The sequence below is a fragment of the Moschus berezovskii genome, chromosome 9, assembly GCF_049115385.1.
Source record: "Moschus berezovskii isolate FMDL1 chromosome 9, NW_MosBer_1.0, whole genome shotgun sequence".
NCBI classification, from domain to species: Eukaryota; Metazoa; Chordata; class Mammalia; order Artiodactyla; family Moschidae; genus Moschus; species Moschus berezovskii.
Window position 1 is genome coordinate 83,379,557 of NC_142468.1, and position 11,912 is coordinate 83,391,468.

The following is an 11,912-nucleotide window of genomic DNA, read 5'->3' on the forward strand; positions in this document are numbered from 1 at the left end:
TCAATAGAGACCACATTGAACCATATTCACTAAGCAAGGCCAATATACAGACATTTTTTCAATTTTGTTTTCCTCAATGAATATTTCATGTTTATAAAGAATACAGACTACGAAGATGAAAAGGCATTGAAGAATCCAAAATATAAAGATAGAGCTGGAAAACGTAGGGAGCAGATTGGAAGTGAAGGAACTTTCCAAAGAGGTGATGCTCCTGCATCTGTTCATTCGTAAGTATTAAATTTTAGTTGCCTGGAAAAGTCTTTGTACCATAATCACACTCATAGGACAAATCTGATTTATAGGACTGTGGAAGTTCTGTTTACATTTTCCTCTAATATTGGTATTTTGCTATTCCCTGGAAAATTACCGATCATATACATGAATATGATCATAAATACATACCTATTTATCAGATATAAACTAACACACACACACACTCACATATATATATATATATATGTGCATAACCAACATTCTAGCCACCCAACTGAGTGACCATACATTTATATACTGTGTATTTATAAGGCTGGGCTAGTAATAAATTGGTAATGGACTGATACTTTTAATAGTTATTTCAGTACTCAACTGCTTCTGTTCTTGACCCTGAAATACTATTTTTCGTATATTTTTGATTCAGTTTTTTCCTCTTGGTTAAGTAGCATTGATAAACATGAAAACTAATTTTGGAACCTACAATATGATTATATTTCTACATTTAATCATATATTAGCAACATTTTTTTCTCCAAATATAAATTCTAGGTTTAGTTATTTAAATTCTTCATGTAGAGCTAGAAATTATTAAGTTTTTACTTAATATCATATTTTATTGGTTCTAAGATAATATTACTTGGATAGAATTTTACAGTTACCTATAATAGCAATTTTTTCTTAATGATACATAAACTAACAGTGCATCTTTGAATTTATGGAGTCAGATTTTATGAAATACAATATTTTAGGCTACATATATTTAGCCAATATTTTAGGCTACATGTATATGAAATACAATATTTTAGGCCACACAACTTGACAAATATTTTTAAGTTTTAATATTTTTGAAATAATTGCTGGACAATATGAAGATTACAGTTAATAATGAAATGCATTGGTCTGGCGTTGCTTCGTCTATTTTTATTGAAGAGCTAATTTAACATTTTGTAGAACTAAAAAGACAATGTGATAGAACATAAAATTAAAATACCCTTAAATTAGACCATAAAATCATAAAATGCAACTAGTAAATGAAAGGTTTAGTTTCATTTTAACTTTTTTAATTGATGTTAAATTCACAAATGTTAAGTATCAATATTAGTGATATATCATAAAATTAACACATTGCAGAATCCAGTCTTGGTCAAGAAATAGAAAATCATGAGTAACCCCAGAAACCTGTCCTCCTAGTGTCCCCTCTTAATCACTATTCCTCTCTCCTCCCCAAAAGTGACTCTTCTGCTGACTTCCAACAGTGTCAGATTAATTTTACTTAATTTTTAATTTTAAGCATATGGAGTAATTTAGTATTTATTTTGTGTCTGTATTCTTTTTATCCAGCATTATTTTGTGAGGTGCATTTTATTTTCATTGCTGTATATTCTCCTGTATAAATATGACACCGTTTATCCACTTTACCACTGATGGACATCTGAATTATTTCTAATTTGTGGTTATTGTTAGATTTGGCTGCAGAAATTCTTGTCCATGTCTTTTTGGTGCACCATGTACATGCTTTTCTGTTTAGTATATGTGGGATTAGAATTTGTGTGTCTTCAACTTTATTAGGGAAAGCCAAGTAGTTTTTTAAAGTAGTTGTACCAATTATTTTTAATTCATTAGTTTATTAAAAATGTGATTTAAATGGTCTCAAAATCAACTATCATCTTAATTTTCTCTAAAGTGAAATTACTGATAGCAATAAAGGTCGGAAGATGTTGGAGAAGATGGGTTGGAAAAAAGGAGAGGGCCTTGGAAAGGATGGTGGAGGCATGAAAACTCCGGTAAGGCTTGTGATTTCTTTAATTCATTACTCTTGTAACGGATATATTTACTGTATGTTTACTACATGCTAGGCGTTGCTGTAAGTGCTGGGAGTATGGTAGCAAGCAAAGAGACATGGTAACTACCTTTGCAGCAATCACAATTACCAAATTTTTGTGTTTATGATTTGTTTTGTTTTTAGGAAGCCTCTTAGAGACTTCCTAAACCTTTAAATAATCAGTGTTTTTTCCTGAGCCGGGAGTTCTTCTGTGCCTTTTATTTTCAATGGCTTTGTTTACTGTGCCTTGTCCTAACATGCAGGAACAATCAGGTGTACCTTATGAACAGTCAGATTCTGTACTAGCTGGAGAATCTGTTTTAGGTTCAAGATTCAGAGCGTGTAACAGGCAGTAGAGTGAGTCATGTCTAGAAGACAATACAGTGGTTTAATTCTGCAGTCCCATGGTTCATTGGTGGTTCAGATTCTTTTTCTCAGGAAACCTTACAAAGTAGTAATATGACCAGAGAACATTCTTGATAATGACTTGGTACCTGAAGAAATAGTGAGAGATTTAATGTAAATCCTCTCATTGGAGACACAGAGGAAAGAACATGGGTTTGGCAGTCAGGTTAGAGCATGGGCTCTCTCACTTGCTGTGCGACCTAGGGCACATTTGGACTTCAGTTTCCATCTGTTAAAATGGGGATAATGAGAACTTTTTCAGGAATATCCAAAAATAAAGCCCCTAGGTTGATGCCTGACATATATTAGACACTCAGTATCTTATGGCTTTTAATGGTTCTCAAAATAATGAGAAGTCCTCCCCTCCTTTTATGAAAACAAACAGTCACAGTTTCTTTTTATGATTCAGAGGTTTAACTTACCCTTCACTTACTTAGGTGAGGCTCAGACTGTAGGTTTACATACATCCATTGCTTTTACTTGTGATTAGAGTAGATGACAGATTGATTCTGCAGCATCTCAGTGAAATACGATGACTGCTGTTTAAGGACTACTCTGTTTTATTATAGAATCAACTGTTCTTATTGTTAAGCAAGACGGTGTAGAAAAATGAGTGTAAGTTCCACATATAACCATGTATGTAATATCCCTGTATGTATTTGATGCATTTGACAGTTTTTTCTTATGCGTCAATCTTTTCTAATTAAAAGAATTATAGTTGAAGTATCAAATTGGATAGAGCAGCTTTCAGTGTGTTTAGGTGTTCCAGTAAGCTCTCTTCTCAACTTTGGTAACAGATCCAGCTTCAGCTTCGGCGAACACATGCAGGCTTGGGGACAGGCAAGCCATCTTCAATTGAAGATGTTCACCTTCTCCAAAACAAGAGCAAAAAGAACTGGGAGAAAGCACGAGAGAGGTTTGCTGAGAATTTCCCGGAAACTAAATCTCAAAAAGATGCCCCAGGGACCGTGCCTTGGGTCAAAGGGACTGTAGAGTGAAGGCCAGTCGTAGAACACAATTAACCTTTTTTATAGAGTTTGGAAACTCTTGTATAATTGCAGAAATTTCGCCTCAAAAAGAGTCAGTGACATGAGGGAACTGTGTCAGTTTACCCCCTCATGATTCAAAAATTTGTAATAAAGTGTGGTTTGCAGAGCTTTTAAAAAACATTTTTAAAAACTAATAAATAGTGACTGAATCAAGTTATGCTGTGAGTGGACTAAAGTTCACGGGGCATGGATGGGCTTATCAAACTTCGTTGTTTTATTTGTCATTTGCAAGACCCTTATAAGCAAAATTCATGTAACCACTAACTTAAATGTACATTTGTCTTTGTCTCCTTATAGTCATTATTGTAAGATGCATAACAGAAGAAACATCAAAAGTTTATAAAAACAACCTGACTGTATGCATCCTTGTTTATACCCTTTAGGACCTAGATAGAAAATGTTGAAAAACATAGGTAGTGGCGTATACATTATATTTGAAATAACTCAAGACATATTATTGAAGAACTAATGAACAGGTGACATGTAGGAAATCAGTCTTCCATTGTTTTCTTCTGTGAAGAATCTGTGGATTTGTATTATATGTTAAACATTTACATTTGGTTTGTTTCATAGCTAACATATGAAAAATTGAGTACAGTATTGCAGTATTCAGTGTGCTGGCATTTTTAGTTTTGATAAATCCCATTGCTGGCAATGGAGTCCTGCCAGAAAAATTTGATTTCTACTGCAAAAGGATTAGAGACTTCCCTGGTGGCTCAGACGGTAAAGTGTCTGCCTACAGTGTGGGAGACCTGGGTTCGATCCCTGGGTCGAGAAGATCCTCTGGAGAAGGAAATGGCAACCCACTCCAGTACTCTTGCCTGGAAAATCCCATGGATGGAAGAGCCTGGTAGGCTACAGTCCATGGCGTCACAAAGTGTTGGACACAACTGAGCGACTTCACCTTGCTTCCTTACCTAGTCAAGGTTCCAAACTCAAGATGTTTATTGAAATTATCTTCAGATGCAATAAAAACATTATAATATCAAAAAAGTAATTCATTGAACCAATAAGTTAAACATTCTGGTTTGCTTTGAACTCAAGACCAGGCAGAATATCCCTCTGTAAATTGACAGCACAATAATGAAACCAGCCAGAATTTTCCTCTGAAAATTGACAGCACAGTGATGAGATGAGATTAGCTCAGATTTGGGGAGGCTGCAGTGCAGCTGTCTGAGTGCAGGTGTCACTGCTCTGCCAGTTATTGCTGTTTTTTCCCTTTGTGGTCGACTTTTCTCTCAGCTTTTTGCTGGGAAATCAATGCTGAAACTGATCTTTTATCACAGTGAATATAAACTATAGCTCTGTCATCTACTATAATGTCTTCAAGATACAGAAATAGGAAAGGAGAATTCTGGGGGAAAAAGTATGCAATAGGGAAGATAATTCAGAAAGAAAAGCTACCTATTGGAATTTCTAGTCTTAATGGTAGAGGGTACTTGAGAAGAAGGAGGGGTGTGGAAAGAAAATGTGTTACTATAGATGAGACATATGACCAAATTTGTCAAGTCACTGCAGATGGGAAAATCAGAGGTCCTATAACTCCAAATTTGGATTAAGTATTTTTCTGTATCCTTCCTGGCCACTTACATACCCTAACACACACACACCCCTTCCTGGCCGCTTACATACCCTAACATACACACAAACCACACACCTGGCCACTTTCATACCCTAACACATACACACACATAAGACTTGGAAGCAATAGGAATGTCCTGGATTATTTTCTCTAAAGTAGAAAAATTACTCGTGTAAACATGGTTCTGATACTGGTGCCCTGTATACAGGTAACAATATAGGACCTTCAGAGTAAACTTGCTTCTGATAGATCTCACTCACTGGGTTAGTATACAGTTGTATATATGATATTTCCCACTTTTATTATTAGATTGTGGGAAACTTTTTCATTGTTTTCCTTTGTTAAGAAAATGGAAACTTGAAAATGGTGATAAAAAAATTGATATATATGTGATATTTGCATTATTAAAACCCTTTGCAGATCTAAAGTCTCAGGGCTATACTGCATACTGGTTAAAGCACTGAATAATATCTGGTTCTATTTCTACTTGTGAAATGAGAATAATATTTAACTCATGTTTGTCTCAAATGTAAAATGAGAAAATGTATATAAAAGCACTTTGTAAACTATGAAAGTAGTACAAATGTGAGCTTCTGTTTGTTTAGAAGCATAAATGTGGATTATGTACAATTTCAATTATACATAAAATTGTTTTGTGTCTAATATTTTAAATTATAGTTTATTTACACAGTATAAATTTAGTAATTTAATAGCCTTTAAGTGATCGTTTAAAGTGAAATTGCGAGTTGCTGAATTTTGAGAAATCTAACATTTTGCCAGAACATGAGAAGTTGGCAAAATTGAGAACAGAAGATACCATCACCATTATAGTAAAATAACAGAAATTGTCTTCTAAATTAAATGGCGAAGAAGCACTTTTTCTCAGAAAGGGAGGGGTTTTATTTTTCTTCTGTTTTTAAAGGTTTTTACTTCTGTTTAATTTATTCTAGTTGTGAACTTATGAAGTTATGGTTCACCCAATTAAAATACCTCCCAGCGTTTCATGTAAAAGATTATTTCTTAATTTGGCACATTTTCAAAGAGCAGCCAAAAGAAGACATAAATTTCCACCGAGGAGAAGAGGTGTCAGAGGTTGTGCACAGAGGCTGTCCTGTTGCGTCGCAGGGCAGAGGGCTGTGCTGGGCAGGGAGCCAGAAAAGCCTTTCTGGCTCCAGCACCTGAAGGTTATCAGGGACTGTTGAAGGTGTCTTCCCCATTGTGTTCTAAGTATGCTTCTTATTTGTGTAGGGCATCACTTATGTCTCTGCCTTGAATCTTTAAAACATTTCATTTTACTTTTTTCAGGCTTTAAAGTGGAAATACATTTGCATTCTTTAAAATGCGTCAGTGTTTACCTGTGTGTGTGTGTATCAGGGCCCAGGCTTTTTCTCTTTGTCTTTCTGCTTTACTATTCTTAGTTCTGGCTTATGTGCTTGTAATTGCAAAATGACTTTTGAAACTCCAGTCATCACGTTCAAGTCCAAAACAGGGGAAAGAGCAGTATTCCTGTTATTTCTCCTTTATCAGGAAAGCTTACTCAGAAACTCTCATAACAGACTTCTCCTTGGGGTTGTTAGCCAGAACCTGGTATCATGACTGCCCATGGCTGCAAGGGAAGTTGAATAGGTGGGCAACAGGATGGTCTCTGTTGCCTTAAGCCAGTCATGAGCTGTCACAAGGTGGAACATGTTGCTGTTCGAACAAAATCAGGCTTCAGTGAGCAAGGCAGAAGGTCAGTGACTTCTGAATGGGCAGTAACTGGAGATAACCCAACTGTCCATCAGTGGTGACTGGGGGCTTGGTTAAATCGTAATGCAGGGCCACTGTGTAATACTGTAGCCATTCAGGTAAGATAGAACTGTCTATATGATGATGGAGAAGAATATTCTTACTACATTGCTGATTTTAGAAAAGTATGTAAAGCATAATCCCACTTAAAAATATATATAAGGGTTATATCAAATTATTAATTAACCATAGAGTGAGCAGATTTTCGCTTTTTATTATTTCTATATTTGAACTTTAACACAGATAAAACCTGTATTGTTAACTCTGTGTACTCAGAGATATTATAGTAAGTAGGAATATAACACCAGGAAGTGGAGAGGTCTTTAGGGCGCAAGCCCAGGTGTTTTCCTTATGCTCATACACCAGATTTCATTTACCACCTGTACTCCCATGGCTTCCAGATTGTCTTAGCCAAGATATGTATCCAAGCAGCCTATTCAAGATGAAACCCGGAGTCTTCTCCAAACCTGATCATTTTCAGTTTACTCTCGGCAAGCAGCAGCATCTACCCAGTTATGCAAGTCAGAACCTAGCAGTCAATCTCCGTTTCACTACCCCACCCTTTTCCTCTTCCCCTTGACTTTAATATATTGAGTCACTTCACTGTCACTATCCACCTGGATTATTCTCCTAGCCTCCTAACTTGTCTCCCTGCAGTCACTCCTTCCCTCTAGTCCGTCTTCCACTCTGCAGAACATAGTGTCTTCACAACTCTATTCATCATCTCCTGCTTAAATCCTTGCATGGCTTTCCATTACTCTGAGGACAGAAAACAAAACCCTAGCCCCTAAGTCCCCAGCTGGTCTGGCCACTGCCAGCCTTTCCAGTCCTGTGTTGTACTGCCCTCCCACTCCTTCTCTGGGCTTTTTTTCAGTTCCTCAAACATGCCATGTCCTCTCTCATCCCAGGGCTGCCTATGTGTTGTTCTATCTGGAATGCTTTTCCTCTGCCTGTTTACCTAGTTAACTTTGACATGTTCTTTAGCTCTCCACTAATGGATTCTTCTACAGGGATGGCTCCCTTGTCTCCTGAGATTAATTGCCTTTGGTTCATGTTCTTGAAAATCCAGGTGTGTTTCATTTAGACTACTTGGGTTCACAGCTAAGTATTAGTGTGATTCATATGATATTTGTCTGTCCATGTGAGCAAGATTTTGGTTTTCCTCACAACTCATTCCTAGTGCCTTGCACCATACACTTACACACACAGAAGAGGCGCCTAGCATCATTCACCATGGACACACAGAAGAGGAAGAGCAGGTTGGGTTTGAGGAACCACAACTGGTTTGCTATCAATGGAGGTTTATGTGACTGAGGAAAAGAAAGAAATCGAGGCTACAAGAGAAGGTAAAGCAAAAGCTTTCAAGCCATTTTGACCATGATCTGTGTTAAGAAATACAGTTTACGTCACAGCTCACGACATGAGGGTCTGTGTGTGCGCGTATATAATAGGTTTTATATATACCAATACTAGGGTTTTCCTGATAGCTCGGTTGGTAAAGAATCTGCAATGCAGGAGACTCTGGTTCAATTCCTGGGTGGGGAAGATTCTTTGGAGAAGAGATAGGCTACCCACTTCAGTATTCTTGGGCTTCCCTTGTGGCTCAGCTGATAAAGAATCCTCCTATGCAGGAAACCTGGGTTCAATCCCTGGGTTGGGAAAATCCCCTGGAGAAGGGAAAGGCTACCCACTCCAGTATTTTGGCCTAGAGAATTCCATGGACTGTATAGTCCATGGGGTCGCAAAGAGCTGGACACGACTGAGTCACTTTCATTTAGCCATTAGTTCATGTAATGCACTTTTATTTTTGTTTTCCAAATTACTGATTCCAACCACGGCATTGATTTTATAATCCACTAATGGGCTGAGCCCTACAGTTAGAAGAACACTGATCTAAACTTGGTTTTCAAGCTGTTTGACAGACCCTGTGGCATTGTCTTAGGAACTGCAGGTGTGTGAGTGTGAGAGAGAGAGAGGTGGGAACAGAGTGGGATGCTAAACCGCTGAGTTCAGTCCTCATGCCAGCGACAGAGGAGCGGTTACCATTTCCTACTCTAGGGGATCTTCCTGACCCAGGGATGCAACTTGCTCTTGTGTCTCCTGCATTGACAGGCGGGTTCTTTACCACTGCTCCACCTGGGATATAAACAGTCCTTTCAGATTTGTCCCTACATCAGACATTCTTAGAGGAATCTTATAAACTCTGCCTTCAAAATATTTCAGTCATGTTTTTAAGGGTTTTGGATATGTAGACAACAGTCGAACCTTAGAGGCTGCAAGCCCCTCTCTTGATTATGCATCTTCTTTCACTGCCTGAAAATATTAGGACTTCTGCGTCATCAGACATTTGGGTTTTGTGGTCCTAAGAACAATAGAGAGAGCACTGAAGTACCAAAGAAAAGTCCCTGGAGGATGAGGAGCAGACACACTTGGGGAAGCTAATGTGATGGACACAAACAGAATCTTGAGTGTGCTGAGTAAGGGTGACTTTCAGAAATTCTCCCAACAGAAAGCCAGCTTTCCTTCAGTTCAGTTCAGTTCAGTCGCTCAGTCGTGTCCGACTCTCCGCGACCCCATGAACCACAGCACACCAGGCCTCCCTGTCCATCACCAACTCCCGGAGTTCACTCAAACTCATGTCCACAGAGTCGGTGATGTCATCCATCCATCTCATTCTCTGTCGTCCCCTTCTCCTCCCGCCCCCAATCCCTCCCAGCATCAGAGTCTTTTCCAGTGAGTCAGCTCGTCGCGTGAGGTGGCCAAAGTACTGGAGCTTCAGCTTTAGCATCAGTCCTTCCAATGAACACCCAGGATTGATCTTTAGAATGGACTGGTTGGATCTCCTTGTAGTCCAAGGGACGCTATGCCTTGGTGTTTCACTGCCCAGAAAGCAAGACAGGGAAAAGTTGGTGGAATATTATTAAATATGTGACAGTGTGTTACTTAGCTTCCAATTACTAGTAGACTTCAGAGGCCAGGAAGGTTGCCAACTCATTCATCTGATCATTACTTACTTTGACCAAAGGCCCAGGAGAATATATACTGAAATAATAAAGCTCTCATTAGCATTTAATGCTTTTCCTTAAAGCCTTCATTTTAATACTATGAAATCAGATTTCAGAGAATGTCATAATTAAGATTTTCATAAAGAGAAACATTTAATACTGTTTAAATATGTAATGACTCCCAGTGCTATCTGAATTCATTCATATCATAAACCCACTTAAATGGGCTTTAATCGCCACTACGATTATGCTCCCTTTACTTAACCTTAATGTACAACACCTTCAAGGCCAATTTATGAACCACACACACACACACACATGCAGAATTATCGCTACTTTATTATAATCACACCCTATTAACCAGAAATGTTAATCTGGTTATATTCATCAGACTGGGCTCTGAGTAACTGGCAGCTCTTTTCAAAAATCAACTTTTCCTGGAAAGATGAATATTTGGTAACTTTAGAACACTTCAGAAACTCCAGGGGCTACTCTGAAAAAAGAGTTCCAGAAGTGTTTTAAGCATGGAAGCATTTGTGGAATGAAGAATATAATCTTCAAAGGTGATAACTTTGAAGGCAGAAGCGCATAGATGGATTGGCTTTGATAGATTGACTTGTAAGATTGGTCAGACGACTTGGTAGTCACAAGTCATGTTGAGTTTGACTGGATTAGCTTCTTTGGCAAATCAGGTGTGACATCTATGTTTTGATAGAAGAGTAGTCCCATCATCAGGGAGAATGATTGGGCAGACCCTTGTGGCTTATGTTCCTCTCCTCTCGGGAGTCATCCCAGGGGAACTTGCTCTTTCTAAAGTCCTTTGGACTGGTTTTGAGCTCTCTTTCAGATAAGTAAGAGAAAAAAGGAAAAAAAATAAGTCATTGTTACTGAGCTTAAAGTACGTCAGAATTTGCCTAAATAGTAATCATATTAGCAACTCTAAGGTATGTCTTATCCCCATTTTACTGATGAAGAAATCGGATTTCAGAGAGATTGAAGTGGTTGCCAAGGTGACATGTAAACACACACCCCCTTTCAGTCAGTGTACAAATTTATAAACACACACACACATGCTATGGTAGGTAGATAATGCCTGCCACTTCCCCATCTTCCCAAGTGTCCATAATCCTAACCCCTGGAACCACAGTATTACCTGGCAGGGGAAAATACAGTGTGCAGATAGAATTTGGTTGCTGACCAACTGAACTTAAGTTCAGTAAACAGTCCTTTAAAATGTGGACAAGGGAGGCAGAGTGATGGGTTGTGAGAAAGACTGGTCCTTGCTGGCCTTGAAGAAGCCAGAATGCGGGCAGCCTCCAGAAACCGGAAAAAGGAAAAAAAAAACAAGATTCTCTCCTGGAGCCTCTAGAACACAGCCCTGCCAACACTTTGAGATGCATTTTAAGACTTCTGACCTGCAGAACTGTACGTTAATACCTTTGTGTTGTTTTTAGCTACCGAGTTTGTGGTAATCTGTTACAGCAGCCATAGGAAACTCATGATGGCCAGCCTTGCTTCCTCTCAGCACCAGAGCTCGTGGGCATGGACCCAAGTGTCAGCAGACACCCAGGCCACAATACAGAGGCCAGGCAGTGGTGAAGAGCTGGGTCAGAAGAGAGTCACAGAAGGAGGTGCAGCCGTTTGGTTCCACATCTGGCTGGGACCCATGGATTGAGGTCCAGCCTCCAGTCTGCTGCTTAGGAGCTGTGATCTTTCGTAGGCCATTTCACCGTGTTGAAGTGTGGGGCCTCATAGTAAGTAACACACGGATGATTATACCCATCCTACTTGCAGGGTGCTGTGAGAACTGAAAGAATGGGGAATGGGAGAGCACGCTTACACACGTTTTCAGTTTTGGGTAGTGAATCTAATAGTTAGTGCCTCACTTCTGTAGAAGAAGTGTGATATACTATTGTTATCTTTAATAATAAACACATATGTATGACTTTAAACACTTCTAAATCTATAATTAACAGGACAATCTAAACAGAACAACCGATTCAGTTAAAGATTGATGTTTCACTGTACTTTGTTATCATAGTACATTAG

The 11,912-nt window shown here is 38.6% G+C and overlaps 1 protein-coding gene across 1 annotated transcript in view; it reads left to right on the plus strand.

Annotated features, from left to right (window-relative positions):
• AGGF1 (angiogenic factor with G-patch and FHA domains 1) overlaps positions 1-6,081 on the plus strand; it is a 55,325-nt gene extending 49,244 nt beyond the window's left edge. The window contains exons 12-14 of the mRNA XM_055435802.2: positions 100-227; positions 1,897-1,996; positions 3,237-6,081. Of these exons, the coding sequence (XP_055291777.2) occupies positions 100-227; positions 1,897-1,996; positions 3,237-3,437 (429 nt within the window). The 3' untranslated portion in view covers positions 3,438-6,081. The remainder of the gene's footprint in view (positions 1-99; positions 228-1,896; positions 1,997-3,236) is intronic.
• The last annotated feature ends 5,831 nt before the right edge of the window (positions 6,082-11,912 follow it).